The 26,707-nt window shown below is 48.2% G+C and overlaps 10 protein-coding genes across 10 annotated transcripts; 4 read left to right on the top strand and 6 right to left on the bottom strand.

Annotated features, from left to right (window-relative positions):
* Window positions 1-125: 125 nt before the first annotated feature.
* On the bottom strand, window positions 126-3,846 carry L228DRAFT_248714 (glycoside hydrolase family 47 protein). The gene is made up of 6 exons (XM_018332909.1): window positions 2,787-3,846; window positions 2,454-2,739; window positions 1,616-2,402; window positions 821-1,563; window positions 510-767; window positions 126-456 (listed from the first exon to the last, which is right to left on the bottom strand). The coding sequence occupies exons 1-6, from the start codon at window positions 3,559-3,561 to the stop codon at window positions 387-389; spliced, it is 2,919 nt and encodes a 972-aa protein (XP_018187491.1). The 5' UTR covers window positions 3,562-3,846; the 3' UTR covers window positions 126-386.
* Window positions 3,847-4,100: 254 nt separating this feature from the next.
* Window positions 4,101-6,806, bottom strand: L228DRAFT_248712 (T-complex protein 1 zeta subunit). The gene is made up of 11 exons (XM_018332908.1): window positions 6,662-6,806; window positions 6,555-6,599; window positions 6,437-6,486; window positions 6,363-6,384; window positions 6,250-6,291; window positions 6,179-6,199; window positions 5,952-6,125; window positions 5,199-5,894; window positions 4,838-5,141; window positions 4,590-4,780; window positions 4,101-4,530 (listed from the first exon to the last, which is right to left on the bottom strand). Exons 1-11 carry the CDS (start codon window positions 6,701-6,703, stop codon window positions 4,504-4,506), a joined length of 1,614 nt encoding a protein of 537 aa, XP_018187490.1. The 5' UTR covers window positions 6,704-6,806; the 3' UTR covers window positions 4,101-4,503.
* Window positions 6,807-6,961: 155 nt separating this feature from the next.
* On the top strand, window positions 6,962-9,157 carry L228DRAFT_262042 (pre-rRNA processing nucleolar protein-like protein Sik1). The gene is made up of 3 exons (XM_018334381.1): window positions 6,962-7,324; window positions 7,377-8,496; window positions 8,561-9,157. Exons 1-3 carry the CDS (start codon window positions 7,155-7,157, stop codon window positions 8,813-8,815), a joined length of 1,545 nt encoding a protein of 514 aa, XP_018187489.1. The 5' UTR covers window positions 6,962-7,154; the 3' UTR covers window positions 8,816-9,157.
* Window positions 9,158-9,439: 282 nt separating this feature from the next.
* L228DRAFT_221999 (Prefoldin, subunit 3) lies at window positions 9,440-10,830 on the top strand. The gene is made up of 6 exons (XM_018330288.1): window positions 9,440-9,603; window positions 9,674-9,817; window positions 9,964-10,075; window positions 10,161-10,259; window positions 10,376-10,501; window positions 10,598-10,830. Exons 1-6 carry the CDS (start codon window positions 9,584-9,586, stop codon window positions 10,718-10,720), a joined length of 624 nt encoding a protein of 207 aa, XP_018187488.1. The 5' UTR covers window positions 9,440-9,583; the 3' UTR covers window positions 10,721-10,830.
* A 1,380-nt stretch (window positions 10,831-12,210) lies between these two features.
* On the bottom strand, window positions 12,211-13,646 carry L228DRAFT_253603 (aureobasidin resistance protein Aur1; the record flags this gene model as incomplete). Its single annotated transcript, XM_018333761.1, has 3 exons — window positions 12,211-12,506; window positions 12,567-13,162; window positions 13,306-13,646. 3 exons carry the CDS (start codon window positions 13,644-13,646, stop codon window positions 12,211-12,213), a joined length of 1,233 nt encoding a protein of 410 aa, XP_018187487.1.
* Window positions 13,647-16,844: 3,198 nt separating this feature from the next.
* On the bottom strand, window positions 16,845-19,946 carry L228DRAFT_163733 (hypothetical protein). Its single transcript, XM_018329408.1, has 3 exons — window positions 19,835-19,946; window positions 18,930-19,711; window positions 16,845-18,876 (listed from the first exon to the last, which is right to left on the bottom strand). Exons 2-3 carry the CDS (start codon window positions 19,642-19,644, stop codon window positions 17,219-17,221), a joined length of 2,373 nt encoding a protein of 790 aa, XP_018187486.1. The 5' UTR covers window positions 19,645-19,711; window positions 19,835-19,946; the 3' UTR covers window positions 16,845-17,218.
* Window positions 19,694-20,089, top strand: L228DRAFT_163712 (hypothetical protein). Its single transcript, XM_018329407.1, has one exon. The coding sequence runs from the start codon at window positions 19,803-19,805 to the stop codon at window positions 20,049-20,051; it is 249 nt and encodes an 82-aa protein (XP_018187485.1). The 5' UTR covers window positions 19,694-19,802; the 3' UTR covers window positions 20,052-20,089.
* A 474-nt stretch (window positions 20,090-20,563) lies between these two features.
* L228DRAFT_248704 (ubiquitin/40S ribosomal protein S27a fusion) lies at window positions 20,564-21,373 on the top strand. Its single transcript, XM_018332907.1, has 3 exons — window positions 20,564-20,588; window positions 20,811-21,191; window positions 21,269-21,373. The coding sequence occupies exons 2-3, from the start codon at window positions 20,817-20,819 to the stop codon at window positions 21,356-21,358; spliced, it is 465 nt and encodes a 154-aa protein (XP_018187484.1). The 5' UTR covers window positions 20,564-20,588; window positions 20,811-20,816; the 3' UTR covers window positions 21,359-21,373.
* Window positions 21,374-21,547: 174 nt separating this feature from the next.
* On the bottom strand, window positions 21,548-24,394 carry L228DRAFT_248701 (glycoside hydrolase family 18 protein). Its single transcript, XM_018332906.1, has 9 exons — window positions 23,778-24,394; window positions 23,532-23,632; window positions 23,120-23,373; window positions 23,026-23,055; window positions 22,913-22,962; window positions 22,781-22,850; window positions 22,633-22,702; window positions 22,037-22,502; window positions 21,548-21,835 (listed from the first exon to the last, which is right to left on the bottom strand). The coding sequence occupies exons 1-9, from the start codon at window positions 24,051-24,053 to the stop codon at window positions 21,722-21,724; spliced, it is 1,431 nt and encodes a 476-aa protein (XP_018187483.1). The 5' UTR covers window positions 24,054-24,394; the 3' UTR covers window positions 21,548-21,721.
* A 503-nt stretch (window positions 24,395-24,897) lies between these two features.
* L228DRAFT_248700 (hypothetical protein) lies at window positions 24,898-26,396 on the bottom strand. Its single transcript, XM_018332905.1, has one exon. It carries the CDS (start codon window positions 26,088-26,090, stop codon window positions 25,122-25,124), a length of 969 nt encoding a protein of 322 aa, XP_018187482.1. The 5' UTR covers window positions 26,091-26,396; the 3' UTR covers window positions 24,898-25,121.
* Window positions 26,397-26,707: the final 311 nt, after the last annotated feature.

Below are 26,707 nucleotides of genomic sequence, written 5' to 3'. Positions count from 1 at the left end.
GCCCATTTTTAGATGTCGAAGTTATTATTTACCGTGTCTTAAGCGTGTCGATAACCCCCCAAAACTGTCGAGAATGGCAATTCTCAAAACAATAATCAGTACACGACTTAGGCTGGATGATTTATAGCGTCTAGTAGATCACGGCTTTTCTCACGAGAACAAAAACGTTGTATTTAGCTTCAGCGACTATATGAATCAGACGTAACGCATGTAGCTTGTTGATACCGCCAGAACTCCAACAAATTTACCGCAATCTTATACACCATCTCTTAATGAACCCATTTCCGCCGTCCAAAGTGCGAAGAGGGGAAGAATTAAAAATAGAAATAAGAAGAAAGGAAAAGAAAAATCGCAACTGAAAACAAACGCATGAACTCGGCCACCCTTCATCCTAGCGGGTTGAATCTCCCTTTAGAGCCTGCAGCGGGGCGCAGGAGAGGATGAGCCTCAGTATTTCTGCATAGATGTCAGCATCAAAGCAGCTAGATCAGGATTGATCAACCACCTACAGGACATATTGATCTAAGTTGACCAGAGAAGGGTCACTAAAGAGCAAGTAGAAGTACTTCAGTGTTTCGGCCAGCCAGAAAGACTCCATTCCATTTAGAGCATAAGGCGCCTTGCTGGTGACATCTCTAATGGCAGTATTTCCGAATTCGGTATACGTATAAGTCTGTATCGCCTCAAACATCTTCCAGCCTTTCTCTCGCCAGTAGTCATCTCCCGTTATTCTGAACATGATGAATACCGACTCGATCGCCTCGGGCCTATGGATTGAGTCAGCTGATGATCCGCAACCAGTGCGGGCACTTGTGCTTGCCTGAGAATATATTTGGCATTTTTGATTTCGGTGAAACCAGACGGTAGACGCTCTTCTGCAATCTTCGCCTTTACAAACTCCTCATGAGAAATAGATTGCAAAGGTGTATAAGCTCCCTTGGTTTGACTCTTCTTCTTTTCCTCCACATATGTCTTGTCGGCTTCAATATCACCCATCTGTCTCTTGGCCTTGCCCAAGGTGCTCTTTTCGGATTCGACCTTAGCCGTTGGCGCAAATTTCTTCGATTTCGTAGAAGCACCCATATTCGCCACCTTGTTCGCTTTTGGCTTTGTAGCCGTAGGGATCTGGGTGTTTTCCCTAGCAGCCCTGTAAGGGTCCAGCGCCTCAAAGTATTTTGTTTCATTCCACGGACAATCCGTCCTGCTTTCACATGGAAGAGCATGGAAGGTTTCCGGCATAATTCCAGTAGCAGTAGATTCGTAGGCCCAGACACAACCATCGGTGAGCTTTTTAGCGATTTCGAAGTCTTCTGGGCGTTCAAAGATCTTGGCTCCAATAGCGAACATTCCCCCAACAAAACATGTAAGATGGGTTCCTTCAGGCTTCAGAATGATATCATCTTTGTCACTGAGATCACCGGAAGTGAGTAAAGTCCCGGACAAGAGGATGTCACGCTCATCTTTCGTCATAGGGCGAAAAAGGAGATATTTTTTCACCACATCGATAGATTTTTCGTACATTTTCCGGTATTGGTCGTTCAAACCGCCGAGCAACATGTACTCCTATGTATCACATTAGCTTCAGTTTTTTTCACGTAGAAGAGCGCAGACTTACTTTGGGGAAATATTCATATAGTGAATCAGACATGCCTCCTAGCGTAAAGCTTTCTTTGCCTCGGCCAGGAGGTGATGCCAAGCCCTGCTTCGGACATTCGGGAAGTTCATCTGGTTTCCACTTTTGTGATGACGCGGAATCTGATGGAGGTTCAAGTTCTTCTTCTTCTTCTTTATTGGAGGCCTTAGGTGGAACAAAATTGGGGGGAGTTCTGCGCATGACGGCATGAAGATGCTCTCGTGCATCATTGGAACCGCTATCTGAGATGTCGCGAGCTTCTGCCTTAGCTTCCTTAACATTCGTAGTTCCAGCAAGAGGTTCTTTTGAACCAGAGCTAGGCTTTTTAACATCGGTATGCAGCGCGGGGGTCTTTTCCTTAGACAAGTTAGGTTCTTTCTCCGATGTCGTCGGGACTCCTTGCTTTTGAGGAGCAGCCTTAGGGTTTCCCGGCCTTTGCACGGAATCAGGTGAAATTGGACCATCTTCGTCCACTACAGGAGGTAAAGGTGGAGGGATCGCAGGACCGTTAAGGAAGCTGTGTTCCAGTGGAGTTCCACCGTCGAGGTCTGGCTTCTTGCAACCGGACGCGTCCACGTAAACCGGCCACATGCCCGGCAGTTTCGTATTGTCCTGCCACTCTTCGAAAGCATTTGTGATGCGTGCAATGGCGTCATAATATTTCGAATTCTTTGTCAATTGAGCCAATCTGGTGAACTCGACCGAGAGAGATCCGAGCTCAGCAAGCACGACTCTGGTCCCGGCACGGTGGGGTTGCGAGGCAAATGTCCTGAAGTTCAGTCAGTTATAGTCCGATCCAGCAGAGGCAGGATATGCCTACGGTTTCCAGCGATAGAAGGTGACAGGCATCCTATTAGGAGTGTCAAAAGCTCCCATCAAGATCTCTGCCAGCTCGATCGCCTTATCCAACAAGATTTTGTATTTGCCTTCTGAGAGGTCATAAGCAGCTAGCAAGCCCCCCAGGTATCGAATAGTCGTTTCAAAGAGGGGTATATCACTCCTAAATGTGGTCGTAAAGTCAATCTCCTTAAGCGCTTCAACCGCTTCTTTGAAGTCGTCGTGAAGACCCATGATCCACAGAGTATCGAGCGCATCAACCAAAGTTGCTAAAACGGTCAGCAGTGGTATGAAATCAGGCAATAGGGTAGCATACCACCCCAGCCACAGAATGGGTCTTTGAATTCTCCTAAAACGGGCGTCAACTCGTCATGAAGCCATGCCTTGTCCTTGTAGCCAGTCCATGCATGCTCAAATGCCTGCTTAATTGATAACAGTTTCTTCTCTCTTTCCGTCTTTTGATTGGCGGACTCTTTGGGAAAGGTGAATTGAATGGTTGGTATCGCTTTCGCCTTTCCTGACGGAAGCGGGATGATGGACTCAGGAGGGACCGGAAAATGCTCGCTCTGCTTCTTCCAGTGAATTTGGCGGAGACGGTCGTTAGGAGGCGGTGGAGGCTCATCAAGCCTGCCTTGACCATTCTCCACATAAAGGTCACTGTCTGGTACTGGTGGCACATTTTGGGCAAGAACGTCGGGGTCGATAGCAAGAGGCTTATCAAGCTTTCCAGATTTACTAGCATTTGTTTGGGCTGGCTTTGGCGGACCTTTCGTTGAAGTTCTCTCCACTGGACGCTCCTTCTCAGGCGCAACAGGTTTCGGCGGTTTCGGTTGAAAAGTTGGAACAAGCCCTTTCCCAGGCTTGGTGGCAGATGCAACAGGAGGACGGACGATCTTGGTTGGAGATTGTTTGGATTTAGCAGAGTCGGGCGTGGGCGGTTTTGCCATCTCCTTCGTGCCAAAGTTCATCAGCGATTCCACGCTGAAGGGATGGGCCTGGGTCCATTCCCGGACATGGCCAAAGTGATATACTGCAATAATGGCGATAACAGCAAAAACCAGGAAAATACGATATCGTCGAACGCGTAGCATCGTGAACAGTCAGACCCGGCAGATAGGATCTGTGATTATTCGCGTTTGAGCAAAGGCTACAGCCCTCAAGGAGCACTGATGCGTTTATTCAAGAACCGTGACAGGACAACATTTGATCGCGACAGAGGATCGAGACCATAGATCGCAGTATGACACAAAAAGATCTCTTTATTGTAGGATATAGAATTTTGGAAAGGATTGAATATGTCTGACTGAGGTGTAAATGGAAGCTATAACTCCAGAGTTGAGGAGACCTTAGCTCTGTTTGATGGTGTACTCCGGTAGATAGTCCTGATGGACCCCAGTGGAGTGGCGGATAGCGAGGACGGGGTAACCAGTAAGGGGTTTGCCGCAGGGAGCGAGGCAGGGGGTGTTGAATGGCTGGGCTATGCTGAGGTAGAGGTACAAATAGGCCCACCTTGATAGGAGGCGAAACGGAGAACCCTGTACCTGAGACCCTTACCTCGTCTCTCTCATGAGACTGACCTTCCCAAACGTTTACACAGAAGGGTAAGCTACCGCAGTGGACGATACTAGGTGTACCGAAGTTTTTTGCTATATGCGCACCTACTATCTATTGAGCTGATACTCTCTCCACCATGAACTTAAGGGGGTTGAATCGTCACATCCCTTTTCCCGCCTGCCCTTCATCTTCTCCTAGATTCTCAGACTTTTCTCTCGGCATCTCATATCCGTGAATTCACCTGAAATAACCCCCCTCTGGAAGAAGAAAACTATCATGACTACAAAAGTGATAGGAAAAGGACTGTACAAATTGAAACTTTCTTATGATTCCATGCTCGCCACCATGCGGTTTTTCAGACGCTTTGGGAAAGGTCTATCATACAGGAAGATAATCATAAAAATTCTACAGAGCATGCATCGTAGGAATCGAAGTCGCAATGAGGAAAAGCATTTGCTGAATCGTCATCATGTTATCGATTACTCGCCTGGTTCACCTTGTCTTCCCTATTGAGCGTAGATGGTTAGTTCACCTAATGTCATTGCGGAGCCTTTGAATTCCTTACCATCTGTCGGGCCTTGAGCAATTCGTCGCAGAGAAGGAGGTTGGAAGCGATACCAGTGCTGGAAGCAATGCAATTCCGCAGCACTCGGAAGGAGTCGTACACGCCCTCTTGAGTCGGATCCATAGGCTCACCGGTTGTTAGGTTAAGCCCGACAATATTGCCGTCGGCATGTTCGTCCTGGAGCGCCGCCACTAGAAGGGATGCATTCAGCGCCAAGTTTCAAAGGGAGCACTACTACGGAAACTTACGCGAATCCTGAATATCGTGTCCTGAATTGGAAGCCAGAGTCTTGGGGATCACCAGCAACGCATCGGCGAAAGCTTGAACGCCCCATTTCGCCTTTCCTTTGACCGTCTTTCGGAATGCCTCGCTCGACAGATGTGCCGCACAAGCTACTTGGAAGGCACCAGCACCAGGAACGACACTTCCATCCACAATCATGTTGTAGACACTGCGTAAACCGTCTCGCACAGCATCCGTGATCTGGGTTATAGTATGCGCATTGGGGCCTTTGATCAACAACGTCACCGACTTGGGTTCCTTGACGTCCTCCTAATGCATATATTAGTACCCTTTTTGAAAGGAGAGACCGAAGACGGAGATACTTACAACAAAGGTATATTTCTCCTCTCCCAGCTGATGCTCGTATACCAGTCCAGCCCAACCCAGAACGTCTGGTGTCAGATCGTCGACGCTGTTTTGGGCGATACCGCCGCAGATCAATTGCAGTCTCTCCATGTTTCGTCTCTTCGCGCGCCGCAGGGCAAGAATGCCATTCTTAACCAAAACGTCCAAGCTAAGTGGGTCGATACCCTTCTGATTGATGATAACAAAGTTCTTCTTTGGGTCATTTCCACAGACCTCTTTCTTGAGTTCGACAATCTTCCGCAGCTTTTCGTCGACAAATTTTCGCTCACTCTCGACCAATTTGTCCCTTTGCTCAGCGCTCGAGTAGAAGAAGCCAGAGTTAATCTCTGACTTCTCATATTCCAAGCTGACGTTCAAAGTCAAAATGTATGCATTTTCCACCCGTTTGGGCATATCAGGGTGTCGGGCACCGTGGTCAAGCGCCAGACCTCGAATCAGTTGGGTCTCGGATGCGGTACGGTGTTGCATCTTCATGATTTCAATCATATGAAGATCAGGCTTCGCCGGAGGGTTATAGATGGCGAGAACGGCATCGACGATTGAAGGTGTGAGCTGGTCAGCGAGCGTGCTGTTGAGTTTGGTGGAAAGAGAAGTTCGAGCCACACAGAGAAGAAGCTCCCGATCCACTTCCTTTTTCAGTTTATAGGTTTCAAGGAACTAGAGAATGTAGGGTCAGAAAAGTCTTAGCCACTATTGATGGCAAGGGTCTGTTACTTTCAAAGCTTCTGCCTTGGCAATCTCGTAGCCATCCGTGATGATTCGTGGGTGCAGACCCTCCGAGATATATCGATCCGCTTGCTTTAACAACTCTCCAACCATAAGGACCACAGATGTTGTGCCGTCTCCTGTGATGTCATCTTGTGCTGTGGCAGCGCGAGCAATCATAACCTTTTATCAATATTAGAGGTTGTCTCCTTTGTTATCAGACTGAACGGACGTACAGCAGTTGGGTTTTGGATTTGCTGTTGATATTTAGCCGGAAACCTCAGATTATGTGGGAGAAGAACATTACCATTTCTTTCAATAGGACACTGCCATCTTTCGTGAGTTTGATCTAATTCGTTGTATAAGTAGCCGTTTACTTGGACGAGGACGCTTTCATAACGATCAAAGCAATTTACATACCGCGCCAGCGCCATCGACAAGCCTGGTCCAATTAGCACATTGTAATCCAAAATTTTTCGTTTCATTGCGCTTACATCTTCAAGGTACCCGAAGGGCCGAGGTTTGTCTTAAGGACATCCTGGAGCTGTAATGTTGTTCAGCAGCTGCTACCTGATCGAGGTTGAAAGTTAAAATTCATCAGGATATCCTTACACCTTCACCAGCACTGATATTGACTCTCAGCGCCTCACCCCGTCTCTGGGACACATTTGTTAGCATTGACCAAAGTGGAAGCTGAGGCGGGAGCTTTCACAGCATACCCTGGATTCCGCCTTTGGATTCAGCAACTGAGCGGCTGACATGGCGAGCAACAAGAACCGGAGCTGAAATCTTAGATTGCAAGTTGACGATTTCCCCCGAAGAGATTAATGAATCAGCAATGCCGTGAGATGTTCCGCAGTCGACAAAACACCTTGCTATTGCCCCGTTAAGTGACTTGATGGGGATTTATTCACATCCGCCTTCGCGTGTTGCGCGTTGACCAATCAGAATCGATTTCGCTACGTGCGCACTACGAACTTCGACGGAGATTTTCGACATTTTGATTTCCCGACGAAGAGAAACGAGAGATTCATCCTGCCAGCTCAGGTCGACAAGTCTACGGATTTTCCTCCGTCTCTTACACCGCCAGAGTAATCGGGCTATTCCCAAGGCGCATCGAGCGCTTATATTGAAAACAGCTAGGCTGTTGTATTTTTCTACTCTGTTGTTAAACTCTGTCTCGCGGCTCGAATTTCAACCCACTCGTTCAAGATGGCTGCCGTCGACTACCTACTGCACGAAAGTGCGGTGGGCTACTCCGTTTTCCAGGTCGTCGACCGACCTGAGACTATTGGAAACCGCCTGAAGGAAGTCCAGGCCGGTACTGAGGATTTGGCGACCTTTGGAAAGATGGTCAAGCTTTTGAGTTTCGCTCCTTTCCAGTAAGCCTATGGCAATGATTTAGTTTGTTACCATTTCTAATACCCATCGCAGGGGCGCAGCGCAGGCTCTTGAAAATGCCAACGATGTTTCTGAGGGTATTGCCTCTGAATATCTGAGATCGCTGCTGGAAGTCAACCTTCCCAAGGCAGGCAAGAAGAAGAAGATCGTACTTGGTGTTACGGACAAGAATCTTGCTGGTAGCATCAAGTCTGCATTCCCCTCGGTTGAGTGCGAGACTGGTGACACTAGCGAGGTGGTCCAGGACCTTCTCCGTGGTATTAGATTCCATGCGCCGAAGCTATTGAAGCAATTGCAGGAGGGCGATGTTGAGCGCGCCCAGCTCGGTCTTGGCCACGCCTATTCTCGTGCCAAGGTCAAGTTTAGCGTTCAGAAGAACGACAACCACATCATCCAAGCCATCGCTACGCTCGATCATCTCGACAAAGCCATTAACACTTTCTCCATGCGTGTGCGGGAATGGTACTCGTGGCACTTCCCTGAGCTGATTAAGATCGTCTCCGACAACCACACCTACGCACGCCTCGCACTTTTCGTTGGTGACAAGAAGACACTTAACGATGAGAAGCTGCATGACATTGCCGCTATCGTCAATGACGACGCTGAGATCGCGCAGAGCATTATCGATGCTGCCAAAGTTAGCATGGGTCAGGATATTTCCGAGACTGACATGGAGAATGTCATGGCTTTTGCCAGCCGCGTGGTCAGTCTTACCGGGTTCCGCAAGTCGTTGTTCAACTATCTGGTCGCCAAGATGGGCATTGTTGCTCCCAACCTTGCTGCTCTGATCGGTGAGGTCGTTGGTGCTCGTCTCATTTCCCACGCTGGAAGCTTGACCAACCTTTCCAAATACCCTGCCTCCACCGTTCAGATTCTCGGTGCCGAGAAGGCTCTTTTCAGAGCCCTCAAGACCAAGGGAAACACCCCCAAGTATGGTCTCATTTATCACTCTTCTTTCATCGGCAAGGCTGGCCAGAAGAACAAGGGCCGGATCTCCCGATTCCTCGCCAACAAGTGCTCAATTGCCTCAAGAATTGATAACTTCTCCGAAGCTCCGACTACCAAGTTTGGTGAGGCTCTCAAGCAACAGGTTGAGGAGCGCCTGCAGTTCTACGCTACTGGTCAGGCGCCTACAAAGAACGAAGTTGCCATGGTAAGTCTTACTCTACTTTACCAGAATTACTGAGTATTGTATTCGTTTCTAACTATCTTCGCAGAAAACCGCTATGGATGCGGTTCTTGCCGATATCAATGTGGACGACCCCACTGCTAACGCTGACGAGGATGAGGAGATGGCTGACGCGACGCCTCGGGCGGTCCAGAAGCAAGAGAAGAAGAAGAAGGACAAGGAAGAGAAGGAGGAGAAGAAGGATAAGAAAGATAAGAAGAAGCGCCGACACAGCGAGGCTGACGGCGAAGTCGAAGATAAGAAGGAAAAGAAGAAGAAGAGAAAGAGCAAGGGCGTAGAGTAAAGTGCTCCATTTACTCTTCTCGCTCCTCTGAAATTTCCCGCCGTTTTTGTTCCTGGTGTCTTTCTATTCACCTTTGACATATCTGCTTACATATGTCTGTCGGTTACTTTCCTTGTATTTCACTCTTGGTGTACATGTAATTATACGTGTGGTGATCTGGGGTTTCTCACGTGAGACGGAGTTTTAGGTTACCAATAAAAGAAGTTATTTCTCCTTTTACTCTGCGCTTCCTGTCTTCGAGACATTACTTCTTGGGAAGTCGCTTTGATTGTGTTTCATAGCTGCGTGTGACGATGATATAAAACATCAAACTTGAATCTGTGTATCTATGGTAATAGATAGGCGATAGGATTGAAGTCTTTGCTCATTTCCCTGATGGACCCTGCTTAATTGTGCTTGAATGTGTGTATCAAAGAGATATAAACGATCTCTCTATCGTGAAGTAAATGTTACAATATATATTCATATCGAAAAGCCTCCTTATCGTCAAATGAAGGGCACATACTGAGTTCCATACCACGGAATATGACCCGTCCCAAAGTCAATGTCTGCATTTTATCCGATTCACCGCCCAGGACCCCTCGGCCGATGCGGCTCTTACACTAACCCATCTACAGGCACAATAGTATCTCGTGAAGAAATACAGCTGCGAGACAGCTGCATTAGATTTCTTTGGGGAAAATTTATCACTCGAATATCGAACCTCTGCAAAAGAAAATTTTCCCAAAAGGACTTCTTGTTCTTCTTTCTGGACACCGTGCGCCAAACATGGCGGAGAAATCCTCTACGTATGTTTTCAATAAATCCTTAACTGAGATGCACACAGCTCAGATAGCTAATTTCATTCAATTGTTACAGTACCACCGCAGCAGCCCGCGGAGCTCCTGGCTCGACAAACCCCAGAGGCATTCCGGTAGCTCCCTTTGTCGACCGTGTCGAAGACTATGTCTCGTCCCGCGCAGAAGTCGAATCCACGCTCAAAAGCTTCCAAGAAATGATAGGGTACGTCCAGACTCGTCGACCATGACTGTGTTTACCGGCCCTCCACATCCTTGCAATTGAGACAATGCCGTGGCCTTCGTCCTTGGAGCGTGAACAGATCTGGCGAAAACTCTGCAGGCACACAGGCTCACACGGATGGAAAATAGGAAATACCAATTCATGGAAATCAGCACACAGAAACGAGCTCTGGGGCTGAAAGAGAAGATCCCAGACATTGCCAAAACAGCCGAGACTGTAAAATTCCTCAAGACAAGAGAGGTAAATATTCCAGCTTTTCAATGTAGTAATCTTCCTGTACGAAAGAAAGTCTCTAATATCACAATTCGTTTTGTCCTGTTTCTAGCCCGGATCCGACCCTATAGAAACAACTTTCGAGCTCAACGATACCCTTTACACCAAGGCTTCAATACCTCCGACAGACGAGGTCTATCTATGGCTAGGAGTAAGTTTCACGTTTAATGCATCCAATGCGGTGGCGGAACGACTGCGTCGGGCCGTGCCCCGGACCTGCCAGCGCCGTCAATATAGTAGCCAATGCTTACAATTGCCTCAAACAAGGCCAACGTGATGCTTGCATACCCGATAGATGAAGCCCTAGAATTGCTCCAAGGACGACTGAGCGCCGCTCGACAGAATCTCGCCAATTGCGAGGAGGATCTCGATTTCCTGCGGGAGCAAATAACGGTACGTGCAATATGGGATGAGTTCTATAGAGGAAGCCACGAAATTTTCTCATCGACACAATAAGCTCATGGCGTTAATTTTCTCCGTTTTTTCTAGACACTCGAAGTCGCCACTGCTCGTGTATACAATTGGGACGTCACTCAGCGACGAAAAGACAAGTCCGAAGCCGAGGCTGCCGGCGAGACAAAAGACGAAAAAGACGAAGACGACAAGTCATAACGAAGCTTACGAGGGGAGAGAAGGTTGTATGCAGAAGCAAAAGAGCAATAATAGCATAGTACAATTGATGAATCATAAAAATACGATTGTCCGCCATAGAAATATGGAATATTCCAAAACATCTGGTGCAAGCAGCATTTTCTTTCAACGTCATTTCACCGTTCACCAAAAGCAAACTCATCGCTATCAAGTTTTTGTTTCGTTGGAGAGCTCGCAATAGTCGCTGACCTCACTGATCATATTACTACATCTCGGCATTAATTATAGATTCGAAAGGGAGGGTATACAAAGAGCCCTTTCTATTTCTGTCGATCCATTCCCGTCATCATTGTTCCCACCTTGGGTAGTCCCTGCTTAGCATATCGAAGGTAGGAAGAAGGCTACTATTGCATTGTTTGCCGTGGGACTAGAGCAATTAGACTATTTCAGTCTACAATTTATCATTGTACTGATATGCACTGTAAGTTGATCCATTTCAATGACTGACAAGCGTTTTGTCATGATGAATTTTATTACATTATGTATCATAAGGTCCGTCCTGATGTTCTGCAATCGACTTTGACGTGGTCCAATTATCTCCTCTTGTTGCACAAGGAACCTTGGATAAATGCAAGAACAGTGTCAAAATGCAAACCCAGACGCGTCATGTCCCGTCATTATTAATCATATGCCGACTCTTTAGTTCATTATGTACAGTACAGGGACTTCCCTCGACGCATCTGAAGATCTTCTATGGTAACAGGTTTCGCGCCAGAAGGAAACTAATCTTCCATGGCGGAGAGATGGAATTAAGATATTAAGAAAAGGCATACTACATCGCATTCATGATATTCCAGGAATCGAGAGTAGATCTGTTCTAAACCCGAACACAAATCTCTCAGAATATTAGTCGTGATGCAGCTGATGCGGCGTAGAATGCCAAGTGGACTTCTGAGAGGACCCATGTAATATTGTTGTGATTATGTGGTCGCGCTCTCGACAAGTCCGAGAAACGAATATTGTCGATGATGGTCCCGTTGGTTGAGATCATCAAGAGTAAATATACATGTCGGCTGCCCAGAACGTATCGTGGTCATTAAAAATTATAATATAACCATCCTGGATATCCAATTAAAATTGGTAAACCAGGACAGTGGCGATGTGTGAAAATGCCGCTTAGTCGTGCCGTTCCAATTCTCGAGCTCGTTAAAGAGGTAAAAGAGGCGCAGCATGGAAAATCGCTGATGCAATCCCCAGCAGCTGCGGAAAAGTATGATTGAAGCGGTGCGTAGTACTTGGAGTAAACGCTTTTGAACTCGAGGTTGGCTCATCCAAATAACATTTGCGAAGCCGTATCACCATTCATTCGTCAAAAAAAAAGGGGGGATGGCGAGAAGCAGTCGTCATACGGCGTCGCATGCAGTGAGAATCGAATCGGTTGGGCTCCATGCCAAAAGAACGTGAGCAAAATGAGTAATACAATAGGAAAAGAAAATGCTTTTGGTCAAAATCTATCGGCCAGGCTCCGAATCCGAGTGGGATGCGAGAGTGTCGCCTTCCCACAGCGACTGGCCCTCGTCAACCGGGCTGGCAGCTCCAGAAGAAATTGATGTCGAAGAACCAATGGTCCACTCGTCACTGTCCGAGCCGGCGGGATGGAAGTCGGCCTCAATATCCGCCAAGCCGTAGGCATATCCCACCGGGACGTCACCCACTTCGGTGTAATCGTAATCCCACCGGAAGAGCTTGTCAGGCTGGTACCGGGGAAGCCAGTTGGCCTTGGCCACATAAAAGGCGACGCTTGCCACTAATTGTTAAGATTAGCACATGCTCAGTCGAACGTCAAAAAAGTTAATGAATCCCCTACCTAAACTTCCGCCGACAAGGTCGACTGCGTAATGGTGGGAAAGGTACATTGTCGCCCACCAAATCCAGAGAGTGTAGAAGACAAAAAGTGGTCGTAGGCGAGGGAAAATATGACTCAAGAATAAGGCCTGGATGGTAGCCGCCCCCGCGTGCAGCGAAGGGAAGGCACCAAAGACGAGCGGAGATGCAGTGAAACCGGAGGTGTAAAGATCAATGCCAAAGAGCTTGTCAATCCGCGCAAGGCCAGCAGGCGAGCCGTGAATTGAATAGTTTGCGGGAGCGAGGCCGTAAAGGTTCTCATACCATGGCGGGGATGTCGGAAAGAGCAATTGAATAGCCACGCCGGTGAGATTCATGTAACCAAAGCTCCTCGCGAAGACGGGCAGTGTGCCAGGAGCGGCAAAGACGAATATGATTATAGACACCACAAAAGGAGCGCCATAGTGCATGATACCGTAAGGAAGCCAGGCGAGCACGTCCAAAACAACGCTCTGGTGCGCAGACATGATATTGCTGAGATTTGCGCCGTAAAGGATGTTCTCGAGTGCGGGCAGCACTCGGACCCAAATCGGAGGGCGGTATTCACCAGGCACAAATCTAAAATCAAGGACACGTTAGTTTATCTTGCAAAAGGCCAAAAAGATAGAATGCAATTCCTGGTGCAGATGAAATTGACTCCCGAATGAGTTATTCGAAAGGAGTTCTGGAACCAGGTAAGAAGGGCATGTAGAGAGCCTTACCGACAAGCGTAGAACAAGACGAGCCAGCCGGCGATGGGAAGGAAAGGGAGGAAGAACTGCCGCGTGACAGGGAGAATGAGAGAAGTGAGCAGGAGGGTTGAGATTAAAGTCTTTGCCATCGGTCCAATAGTCTCGATGACGCAAAGCGAGAAGATGCCGATTATGATTAAAAGAAGATATTGTCCATCATTATATGACCAACGATGAGCGCGCAAAGAACGAAGAGTGTCCGCTGGCGAAAAAGAGGTCTGCAACGAGGCGAGAGAGGACGCAGGAGACTGTCTGCTGCGAAGCTTGGAACGAAGCTTTCGTCGAAATCGGTGAGGGACTATGACTGGCATTGATGGCCATGAAATAGAACCAATGGAGCTTTTTGATCCGTGACCAGTGACCAGCGGGCGATCGCCTCGCGGCAGAAATGATCGTGCAGACTTCATTTTGAGACCTTCAACTTTTGTCTTGGACAGGCGAAAATGATGTCGACTAGCCCTGGGCGACTTTGAGTGAGCGGCTGAGCAACAGCGCTCCAAGCCGAGCCCGGGACTAGGTAGAGATGACGGAAATGTCGGGAAGCGTGAAGGTCGGAACAGGCCAAAACAAGCCAGTTGATGATGCTGAGGATGAGGAGCACGAGGTATCGAACAGGTCGGAAGAGCTGAATTAGAGGATGTGAAAAGAGGAAGAGGAAGAAGAAGGATGGGGAAAGAGGTGTGTAAGATTAGGTGAAGGAAGGAAGCAGACGAGCGAAGAGTGGTCAGAGGCGCCGAAAGTCTACAGGAATTAGCCCCAGTTTGCTGGTCTGTAGCGGTCGACTTTGGCGCCGACGGATGGACGGGACGGAGGACGATGGATGATGGGGGAATGAGAGAAGAGGGAAAGAGCGACCAGGGAAGACGCTCCAGCCGTTTTGGCTCAGAACAGGTACCCGATACCCCAACCCACAGTAATAAACCAAGTACCCCGTACCTTCCCTTTTCCTACTATGCTCTGCACGATTTAAAGAGCCCTTTCACTCTGTAATACAGAACACAGTAGACAAGTGTGCTCTGGAAAGATGGATGTAAACTTATTTATTATGATTATTTGGCTGAGCCACGCCCACAACAGTTGAGCGATGTGGGACAGTCTACGGAGGTAGGGAGCAAGAAAATCATCACTTTGATACAACTAATTCCTCTCTTCTCCTTCCCCTTCTCCTGGCCCTGCTGACATTCGAGAGGCGCCCCTTCTGCCTGCTCCTCTATCGAGCACAGCTGCAAAGCCTCAATATCTGCCGCAGCATTGGCGAGAGGCTGTGATTCTTTTGAAGACTCGTCACGTACCACTACTCAGCCCCCAATTGCTCAATCGTGCCTGTCTCTCGTCTCGTGGCGCCTGGGCACGACGGCGCGAATTTCCTCGGCGCTGTCTGCCCGCGCGACAGGTGCAAATAATACAACAGGTGGCCCGGTCAATAACAATAATCGAAATAATTTGCAACAAAATCCTTGCAAACAATCGTTATTTGCATCCAACGCTGCTCTAGTTGGCTGGGCGTTAAAGGTTTCACTCATCCCATTATGGTTTGGTCAAAGTCTAAAGTGGCAGCAAAAGGCTCAGTGTAATTTCGTTTGTCTGCCTCCGTCGCATCTAAGGACCCCCCGCCAAGCGCCGGAACTACCGAATCCGGCCTTTCCAAGCTACGACGAAAAGCAGCAAAGCGTGGGCTTGTAAGCCGACTAGGGCACCAGTGGACAGTACGAGTAGTAATCATCTTACCCTCCTTGAGTCGCAGCGCAGAGCCACAAAGTATGTTGACAGTATGCATTCAGATCAGTCATCATTGTGGAATGGAAAGGACGTATCAAGCAGCGTGCTTCTAAATCTACCCGGAGAAAGAGGTTGTTCAGAACGTAACCTGTATGTACGGTAGAGAAGCGAATGAGCAAAGGTACCCTTGCTCAATGTATCGTGTACGAGAGGTTTTCTTTTACGACAGTCAGGTACCGACAACGGGTGTTGCACAAGAAAACCTCGGAAGAGGACTGGGGTCTGCATAGTGGGACCTGAGACCAAACAGAAAAAGGTCATCGCTCAGGGAAAAAAAGCTCAACTCCCACAGACGAGAATGAGGTAATGCCGGATCCACCGACATCATTACCATCGAGGCATCATGATTTGACAGGCAGCACCTGGGGACTTGGCCCGACCACCACAACCATTCTGCCCATGCTCTCAACCACGCTCCGCTATCTGTCAAGTCTTGTAGTCGCTGTCACAGGCAGTCCTCAACATCACACTCGCATCATTTCGGTTATTGCGGCTTCCGTATCACCACTGTTGCACCCTGAACACTCCCTGACTCTCGGAATTAGTCCTCCAGCCAGGAGAGCCCCACGTGCTAGTTTATGATCTCTTTGATCTGTCTTGTAACATGGCCATGTCCAATTCTCTTTGCACGTATCAGACATGATGCATAAAAGCAACTCATGCAATTGTACAACTAATGAAGCAAGGGGATATTGGTCTAATCAGATGACCGTTGGAGAGCTGAGTTTTTTGGTTTGCTCATCCGCGGACGTTGCCAATTTCCGAGGACCGAATCTCGGCCGTTCCGCCGGATGATCATCGTCACCGAGCCTCCGACGACTCGGCTCCACAAGCTGCCCGGTCTAGCTGTTATTCGACAGTGGTACGGGTCTAAAGAGAAAAAAGAACACGAGAAGAAAAAAAGGGAAAGACTGAATGGCTCTTTTTTTTTTTCTTTTTCTTTTTCTTTTTTTTTCCTTTACTGCGGGTCATCGCGTGAAAGTTCTTTTCCCCGAGGCAGCATATCGACTATCATTGGAGAATCCACGACTAATCCATGCTGTCAAAAAGTTTTTCATCGAATAATAATACTCAAGCCAGCGCTACTGCAATTAAAGAAGTCGATCACCGCAACTAGCCTTGGAGCCTAATACGCCTTTGCAGACACTGAGGCCTGAAACAGTAAATGTAATTTTGATGGTTCAAAGAAAAGAAAGGAAAAATGAATCTACCGTAGCATCACGCGAATTAGAACAAGTACCGTGTCACGAGTGTTTCCATTCAACCAAGAGAATGACACGCGGTGGAATACCGTGCTTCACCTACAATATAGTGCCAATGCCAGTACCAGCTACCAGATCAATGGATATTGCAATACCAAGGAGAACTTTCTAAGGATACGAGTACCAATATTTATTGGATTCTGAAACATCGATAAGATTACGGGTGCTAATCGCCATATGGCACGCTTGCATAGCGCGTCATGGACAATCTTCTTTCGGCCCACGCGTTATGCCTGAAAGAGCTGCACCAATAAATCCAACGGCTCTTGCAACGCAGTTCGATTTCTCTGCCTTCAACCGAGTTCAATACACTCTTTACTCCATATGTCGAGAACAGCATGGTGATCCCTGGGGTCTCCGCTCAAGCTGCTAAAAATTCAGTCACGTGTCTGGTCTATCCGCTGTATCAGCGTCTAGAGCGCGTGGGTTTAGTCTACGCCTGCTATGACAATGTCTTTTGATGCAAACTTTCGAACTTCCTCTGATTTATTCTAATTAAAACTAAAATGGTTGTTGCAGCTAGGAAAATATCCTGGGCTACTAAGGACAGAGTAGTGAGCGACCATTTGCGAGGATACAAATACTGATTAAACACTTCTGCGCATCCAAGGATGGCGCTTAAAATTGCAGAATAAAACAAAACAAAACAAAACAATGGTTGATATCTCCCAAGTTTGCAGCCAAATAAACCATTCCAATTCTCCATGATCCCAACAGATTTCCGACTCGTGCTCTATGACAAAGCGCCGAGTCAGAACAAAACATAACCCCAAACGTCATGTGCATCGTACAATCGTGGTGCTTGTCGTCCGTTCATTCCTCATTCTATAGTCTCCTCCAAGTCAAGCAGAATCGAAAATATCACCGCTGCTGACAAAGCTGCTGGGGAACAGATTCTCCGTCGGGAAGACGTCCTCGAATTTTTCTTGCAGCATATCAGTTTCACTACTCAGGCTGGCGATACTACTTTGGCCGTCAAAAGAGCCGAGGAACATGTCGTCGATATTGTCACAAATATCGGGGAGCTCGTGGTCTGTCTCGCTGTCACCAAAGCAACTAGTGCTAGCTTGACTCAAGCTTCCCGCGGTCTCCGACATAGACGATAGATCAAAGAGCCCGGACCCCGGAGGGGAGGATGCAGACAAACATAAGTCAGGCGTCGGTCCGTATCGGCTGCTAGACCTTGAAGGGACAGGGATTGGTGCGGCCCGCATCCCACCGGCTCTTCCATCTTTCTGGTCCAATAAACTCAAAGATAAAGGCGCCGGGCTCATTATTTGTTGCAGTTGACGGGATGAGACACAATCTGCCAGATATCCTGGAGAGGTTGGGGGCGTAGATGACAAAATATCGGACGAGAAGTCAAGCGAAGATCTTTGAAACGACGCGACATCTTCAAATGGTGTTGAGTCCCGTATGAGCGGCGAAGACGGGCAAGGACTCTCTGAAACGCTCGAAACGGATGAAGCATAAGATTTTGCATAAACCTTTCTCTTAGTGCGTGCCGCCTTGTCTTGACGTTCGTCGGACTGAGGCCTGCTCTTCCTCGGTCTTCCGCGTTTCACGGTCTTCTTAACCACTCCCTCAAAAGCGCCAATGCACATGCCTCTTTGGCGGTGACGAGTCAAGGCATCATGGCGAGCGAAGCTGTTACCACAGAGACATGGATACGGCTTGACACCACTGTGGATTTTGGCGTGGCGTTTAAGGTCGTGTTGGCGCACGAAGCATTTCTTGCAATGGATGCACCGGTATTGACGGTCGCCCAAGTGGGTTTGGACATGGGACTTGATATTCTCTTTTCTACCGAATCTCTTATTGCAATCGGGATAGAGACATACCCACTTCCCATCGGACTTGTCAGGGCCAGCGATGAAGGATGCAATATCTTCGACAGTAATTCCGGTATCTTCAATGGTGGCTTCTAGACCTAGGTCTGCAATTGACTTCGAACGAGGGGATAGAGGCTCAAAGATGCCATCTGACATCATTGAGGCGATGTCATCGAGACTCTGCGAATGCGGTAGTTGGCCCATTCCAACTGTCGTTGACAAAGCTCGTGCCGAAGGCAACCCGTCGCGGAAGTCTCTCTGATTTGGCGGCTGAGGAGAAGATGTCATGGATGAAAGGGCCGGCGAAACGACCGACGACAGAGGCGAGTAATATGACGAGTCATACTCTTGGTCGCTCTCCGGACAGTCAAGACTAATCTGATTTGCAGGCATAAAGTTGGGGTTTGGCATTGGCGCCATATCAAATGTACTTGATGGTAATAATGGTGCCGTGCGAGGAGGTGATGGCGGCGCCTCATTGCTTTCCGCATCTGTCCTTGCCCCGAACAAGTCCATACAAGACATAGGACGACGCGACATGCGTGATGCTTTGATTGTCTCATCAGGATCGTCAGGGAGTTCAAGGCGAGGTAGTTGCGATTCGCGCTGAGGCTCGGTCTGTTGTTCCCGCGAGAACGGCGTGGCAGCCGGAGTCATAGGGAAATAGCCTGCGAACTATCAGCTTTGGTTGGACATCAGCAAAAGGTTAGTCTGAGCTTACTGGTGCTATTTTGATTCGGGGGTGTAATGGGTCTTCTAGGTTCCATCTGCCAAGCTGGCTGAAGGGACCGATTGCTTGCATTCTGATTACTGCTTCCTTGAAGAGCTCTGAGACTGTCAAGTGCCGGACTGACTGTAGTCGCTTCAAGGTTTCTGAAAATGTCACTTCCCTCGAGACCAAGACCGAAACCTTCAAGGTATCCAGCGGCCGGTCCGTCGTTCAGTGACGGGAATGAAAGAGTGGACTGTGAGGTGCGCGGCACCTGATTCTGATTAAATTCGGCACCATTAACGAGCGAGGGTGCCGCTCTAGCATAAAGAGCGTTGGTGTCCTGGCCTGCAGGAATGGAATTCGGGTGGAGAAAATCTTGACTGGGAACAGCAAGTGGCGGTCTTCTCATGAAAGATGGCCGCTGCTGATGTCCCGGTCGAAGCAGTCGCTGTGGCTGCGCTTCTCGAACAATATGCTGTGGGTGTCGATTGAATCCTGGGTTAGTAATACTTACCGTAACGTCATCCTGCGTCGAGAATCGTCGAGGCTGAAACAGATTGGCCCGTTGATCAAGGCTCATTCCTCGTCGATGGGAACCATGTCGTTGAAGTTGTGTCGCAGGAAGGAGAGGTACCTTCGGGGTCTCAAATGCCGTTGGTGTTGAGTTCTGCCGTCGATGCTGGCGTTGGCGAAGGTGAAGGTTGGTAGCTGGATTGGACAGCATGAGGGACGAGAATCGAGTTCGGATGATTATATTTGGCTGAAGATGGAAAGACTTGAATAAGATCTTCCTTTGGATCCGAGACTTTGAACATATTAGTGCTGGTCTATATCATCCATAGATCATCGTCGTCATCCTCTACTGTATGAAGGATCTATTGAATGCGCTATCAAGGTCATCAATCTACACTTACCTCACGCAGCGCAAGCCGTTCGGCCGGGCAAGAAGAGAAAGTTTATATCCTCTCTAGCCGGCTAAATGTGCAGAGATGCGGTAAAACAATAAAGTTTCTCGGGGCTCAAATAGCCCTTTTAATAATTGGAGGAGTAAGCTATTTTACTCTCCTGTGCAGGAGCTTTCCACCGGAAAGAAGCTCCTCGAGGTATTGTCGGATGAAGATAGTGATTTAGGTTTCTTTTGTTTTATTTTCTCGTTCAAGCAGAAAACAAAAGGAGCAATTTGGAAAATTGGCAACTTCTGAAATATTAACGTATTTTCAAATATGGAAGAATGGAAATGGGAGTGCGTTGCAAGGCAGCAGAATATACGAAATGGGCTGCTCCTAGCCAGCGCAAGTCGGGCTGTAAACAGTCATAAGCCATATCGCTACGGCAACGGACAGCTGAAAAGTTGGCAGCGTCTCGCCCACGACAACTGGCGCATCTGAGCTAGCTAACCAAATCAAGGCAGCGTCCGATCGCCTCCCGCAAAGAAGCCTGGGGGTCCCTGTGGCCCAGCCGGATCGTCAGATCGCTTACATAAGTCAGCCCAGCCACCGTACAAGCCATCGAGGGAGAGAAACATCACGTGCACAACCACTCTGAGCCACAGTTCTCGGTAAAAGTCTTGGCAGCCCACACGCGGCTTTTCTCTGTGAAATTGCTCGACGACACTTTCGTTTGACAACCCGTTTCTGCAGAAGGCTCAGGAGGACAGACCTTGTCTAGGTATGTTTGAGACTCCAAAAAAAAAGAATCCTTTGCACTGCTTGCACATGAAAAGAGGCGTGATGGAAAATGGATAGGTTCTATTCATTTTCCTTACGCCTGTCTTCTTCTCGAACCCTGATTTGAAATACACTTTTCGCCACGAAGGATCTCATCCTCGATATGTTGGGGAAAAGAAGAAGAAGAGAAAGGCTAACCAATATGTTTTGTGCTTCATAACAGGCCGCCATGCAGATCTTCGTCAAGACCCTCACGGGGAAGACGATCACCCTTGAGGTGGAGTCTTCCGACACCATTGACAATGTCAAGTCCAAGATCCAGGACAAGGAGGGTATCCCGCCGGACCAGCAGCGCTTGATCTTCGCTGGCAAGCAGCTCGAGGACGGCCGTACCCTCTCCGACTACAACATCCAGAAGGAGTCGACCCTTCACTTGGTCCTTCGTCTGCGTGGTGGTGGTAAGAAGAGAAAGAAGAAGGTCTACACCACCCCCAAGAAGATCAAGCACAAGCGCAGAAAGACCAAGTTGGCCGTCCTTAAGTACTACAAGGTCGACGGTGACGGCAAGATCGAGCGTCTTCGCCGCGAGTGCCCTGCCCCCGAGGTGAGTTTCCAGCTTCCCCTCTGTTCCAATTTCGAATGTCCATGAGCTTTTCAAGAGGCTAACAATCGCTTCTATAGTGCGGTGCTGGTGTCTTCATGGCTGCCATGCACAACCGCCAGTACTGCGGCAAGTGCCACCTCACCTATGTCTTTGACGAGACCAAATAAACGTCTCGCTCTGCGTGGTTCCTCGGATGTGAATGAGCGATTACGACAACGGCTTTGTTTGGGAGGATATTTGGGCGCGGCTTTGTGACCATTTATGTATCCTAGCTTAGAGCTTTTTTTGCAATACGAGGATCCGTGAGGAATCATTTAAACATTCCACATGCTGTGACATTGATGTTTGATTTCGGTGCTTGTGATATGAGTTATGATATATTTTCCATTCTTTTTAATGCAAGAGCTATTGGCTATCCACCAGACTCCCAAAGTCCCGGCAAATTGACGACAGTTCCAGGCCGTTCTATTAATGCACTTCGTTCCATCAGGTTCCAAACTCTGATAGCCTTAAGTCCGCAAGGTCCTTTGCTAATTGGCAGGGAAGCCGTTTCTAAGATTGTCGTACTTGGATCCTGGATAGAGCAAACAATTCGGGGTCTTGTCCAAGGTGCCACGGTCTATGCCTCCGAGCGCACCTGAAACCTAGACATTTGAAACGGGATTAGCTTTGCCTTATTTGGCTCTCTCGTGGTAAAGTAATTATCCCTTAGTCCCACTGACGACATTGTCATCATGAGACGGCATGCTTGGGTCTGGGGCGAAGAGTTGAAGCGGCGAGTATCATATGGTATGCGCCGTGAAAAAGAAAAGATGGGAGCGAGAGAGGCAGACTAGAAGACTTACAGTTCCGATCAAACTATCTGCGCCAGGTTTATCAGAGCTGCTCTCCCACCACATGCCGCCACCTAGGCCTTTGCGCATAATATAATCTGCTTTAGTAGCGGCCATCTGGACATTATCATAGGTCACCATAGTGCGGCTCTGGTTATCATAACACCAGGATGCGCCAATGTTTGGGTCGACGTGTTCTTGCGCTCCAGGACGTGGCAGCGCCTTGTAATCCCAAACGCCATTCTCCCAACTGCCTTCGCCGACGCCGCTGAAGGACTGGCCTGGGCCATTAGTGTCGGCAAAGGCACGGCCATACAAGGGCATGCCAAGAACAATCTTATGCGGAGCAACGCCATGAGACGTATAGTACGATATGGCTGCCTCGGTGGAAAATGGTGTGCATGCGGGATCAGACTGGCTGTTGAAGATGTTGGCTTGGTGTCCAGCAACGCTGTCCCATGAGCCGGCATAGTCGTAGCTGATGCGTGAAGTCAGATAGGAGAATGGTGTATTGATATACAATAAGAAGACAGTAATTGTGAAGGGCTGACTTGGAATAGTACAGAGATTGAAGACAACGTATTTCTATGGGAGCGGGTGATACGTACGCCATGAGGTTCCAAAAATCAAGATACGCATCCATTTCCTTGAGGTGGAGCTTTTCGTAATTGCTAGGTCCTGTTGCCACAGTCATGAGGATTGGTCCAGCCCGAACAAAGTGAAGATTTGATGGTTTTAGATCTATTATTTACTCACCAGCTGGACAGGCCACAGACAAATAAAACCGGCTGCCAGGGCCGCTCTGAAGAGCAGAGATGTCCAATGCCTAGGAGAAACGAAACTTCAGTCCAGATTGTTCCTTCAGCTTGAAGCAGAATCTCCGCAAACCTTTCTCACTTCTGCTAGAAGTTCGACAAAGTTTCTCGCCTGGCCATCATCTTTGCATAAACATTAGCAATCGGGTGGAAATGAAAATTTAAGACAATAAGAGCGGCACATACCTTGTGGATACTCCCAATCAATGTCAATACCTGTCCAAAGAAAAATACAAGTCAGTTGTTATGGCTTGCCAAACCTTGAGCTTTCACTACAGACCGTCAAGTCCCAGATCTTCAACAAGCTTGACTGCTGTCTTTGCAAACGTCTCTCTTCCAGCTTGGGTCGAAGCCGGCCCGGCAAAGTTAGAGGAGTAAGTCCATCCACCAATTGACAGCAGGACTTTCAAATGACGATGCTGCTTCTTGAGCAGAAACAGCTGCTTGATGCATCCGTAGACATTGGTACCGACGTCATTCCATGAGTCGCCAGGGTAGTGCTTGTCGGTGTCGGCCCATGAGTCCGTAAGATAACTATACCAGACCATTTAGCATTTGTTCAAGGTGTTTGTCCCCTGCTTTAATTTGAGGTCATAGTAAAAGTACGTCAATGACTATGCCTCATCATCGGACACCAGAGCAGTATTTCAGGAAAACAGTGGTTGGAAAGGAAAATATAAAGGAAGCCATACACTTCACCAGTGTCACTGCGGATGTTGGCAAAAGCATATAGTACGTGTGTCAGATCGTTTGCAGGCAAATCCTGCGGATTATAGCCTCTGCCATAAATTGCCTAATTAAACGACGATTAGTTGACATTCTTGTTCATTTCGGTGTCAGTTGCTTGTTCAAATGAACGTCTTTTTTTTTGGGCACACAGGTCCCAGAGAGCCAGACGCAAAATAGCATTGAATAAAACAAAAGAAAAGAATATGTACCCAATTCACAAAATACGCCACAGACTTGTAGCCGGTAATGTCTCCCATGATAGGCTGCTGCAGTGGAAATCTAGAATACTGTGAGGTCGAGTGAGAGAACGATTGATTGAGATGGAAAGGCAGTGTCGGAGCAGGCAAGGATGACGTCGGAGCAGAGGTCGAGAAGGCTGAGGAGGTCGACGAAGAACCGTGAACAGGACCGGAACAAATAAAGACGATAAAGCAAAGGAGAGCGGATAATCGCTGGGCGCGACTACTTATTTCACGGCACATCATCTTGCAGGCCGGCGTTTAATTTATAACTATTAGATCCATTGGGCTTGCCACGCATCGGGTTATCCATGTGGGGAAGGGACCAAGGGGCGCCCCTTGGTTTGTTCGGTCAAATTCAGGGTCCCGGCGAGTAGTCTCAGCCTCAAAACACGAGGAAAGGAGCCACGTAATTCGCGCGAGATGACTCTATACAGACGACATAGCGGGCGTCGTTATTTTGAGGTGTGGCGGTGAACGGGGAACTCGCTCAGCCAAGCTTGACTAATTTCTGCTCTAAAGGCGACGTGAGGGTAATCGGCTGATGCTGCTTTTACTGCTCGAATCATTGGCTAAATCAATCTAGTTATAGGAGCGTAGCCTGGCAAGGTAACCGTTTGAGCAATGATTCTTTGAACACGGGACTTGACCATCGTTACAAGATAAGACCCTCTCTCTTTCGGTGAAGAAAAAGAGAGCATTTCCTTCCATATCACAATCCATAATGATTTCCATCTGCATTTACAAAATAATGCTCAACCTCCATTCTGAGTAGAATTGAAACAGAATTTACAAAAAGAAAAGAAAACAAAACAAAAAAAAAAACATGCAACAGCGGGGATTCGCTGGTCGTCACCGACCCAACTACTAGTCCGCCGATCTGAGGCTTATGTATGGCAGAGCGGACGGGATGCCCAGTTCTCCTCAGTCTATGGTCGCATGTACTAGAAAATCTGCAAGATTACTACATAACACCCACATCCTCATTCTCTTATTCCAACACAGTCGTACGAGTGGTTGCTGGGAACCCTCAGCACAAATTCAGCAAATGGTGAATCCATCTACAGTAATGACAGGAGGAAGTAGGACTTCGAGTGTGCAATTGATTGAGCATTTATGTAAGTAAGCACTAGGAATTTACAATCATATGCGAACAAAAAGAATACAAGCTTCGGCAGTATGCAAGGATATATACCATGAACGCCTGGACAATAATCAATATCAAGCGCCGAATAAGAATGTTGGCCGTGGAAATCGTAATTGAGAAAAAAGTTAATGAACATCGATGGTGTTTCGTCAAGACGGGTTGCAAAATCATGAGTTAGTTTTGCGGCCTTTTATATCCGCACTGTGACACACCTCGGGCTCCGGGAGTAGTCGACGATAACCTTCCTCGTGAGGATCAGTCGAACCGTTGGCAACCGGATCTCTCAGTCTAAGAAACGACTGAATCCTCTCTTGTCTATTGTTTCCAGGGTTGGTTAAACCCTGCCTCGCGCGAGACAATTCTTTGAGCGCCTCGCCATGGACATGATCTCGTTGCTCAATGAAGGTGTTGGCGTAATTGCCCGCCCTGGTGGCTTGTCCGATGCCTCCCAGCGCCGCTAGGATGACGACAAGTGAAAGGAACACACTATTGGAGAAGAATTGCGGTTCTTGTGGGCCACCGGCCTCTCTCTGATACCAGCGCTCCCAGTCCTCCCATGTCGCATTTTGACTTGGGTTGTTTCCTTCGCGCCAGCTTGAATAGCCGGATTGCGTCCCGCCGTTTGTCGTGCCTCGCGCCTCTGGCTGACCGTTCCACCCTGCGCCGTAGCGGTCATAAGCGCTTCGTTTGACTGGGTCAGAGAGGAGATCATTGGCGGCGACAATCAGACGGTATCTCTCGAGCCTCACTGCATGCGAAAGGTAATGGCAGGGAGAGTGGTGATTTTGACCATTGAGATCAGGGTGGTATATCTTGACGAGTTCATAAAAACGTCGTTTGGAATAAGGAGCACCTTTCTTCAGGCCAAATATCTGGTACGGCGTGGGTGGTGTGAGCGGATTCGCCACGCGAGGCCAATGACGACGGTCTTCGTCTCGGAAACCATTAATCTCTTCTGAATTCACCGTAGCATACCGCCTTGATACCTGCGGCCGTCGTCGGTCTTCCAACTGCGAAAATCGTATGCATTGTTGCGATGTTATGGTTGATGACGTATGGATCTGATGAGGCGTGACACAGAAGCAAAGATACCCGCCAGACGACGAGAAGAGAAGAGCTGGTTTTCTTATGAGCATGGTCCTAGTATGCTCATGAGCTCTTGGAGCCCTCCCATTGGATAAATATTTGAGAAAGCAGAAGAACAAGGACGAGGAAATTTGAGCTCAATCTGAAGAAGTGGATTTGGCACACGACTTGGTGGGGGTTTACAGGTCGGAGCTGGATGACTGATGGATCCCTCAGGCAAGATTCCCACCACCCGCCCCGGGGAATTATCGGGCCGGCCCCCGTACAACCTCAACGTCCCATCCAACGACACCCTTAGAGGTGACCCAAACCACGAACAATAGTGATACTCTGGACATTACCGACAATAATGGGATGACTTGAGCCTATGACGGGCGTACGATTCGACGTTTGTCCTGCCGTAATTACGACATTATCGACGAGTGTCCAGCTAGAATCGCCATGTTTATACCTTCCTGAGTGCTTTGATTTAGAGCATTATGATCACACTGAGATCTCTTCAAGAAGCTTGCGACATCCAAAGTCACTGAATACTTGTCAGTCGGGAGGAGTCGTCGTTGAGTGCCATACATCGATAGAAAAATGTCTCGAAGTGACTCCAGGTACTCTCTAGCTTCAATCCTTAATCAACCATCGACGACCAGATATGACGATCAGAATGGACAAG

Source organism: Xylona heveae (genome assembly GCF_001619985.1).
Source record: "Xylona heveae TC161 unplaced genomic scaffold L228scaffold_7, whole genome shotgun sequence".
Classification (NCBI taxonomy): domain Eukaryota; kingdom Fungi; phylum Ascomycota; class Xylonomycetes; order Xylonales; family Xylonaceae; genus Xylona; species Xylona heveae.
The sequence above is the reverse complement of the archived record's forward strand: the minus strand, read 5'-3'. Positions and strand labels throughout refer to the sequence as shown.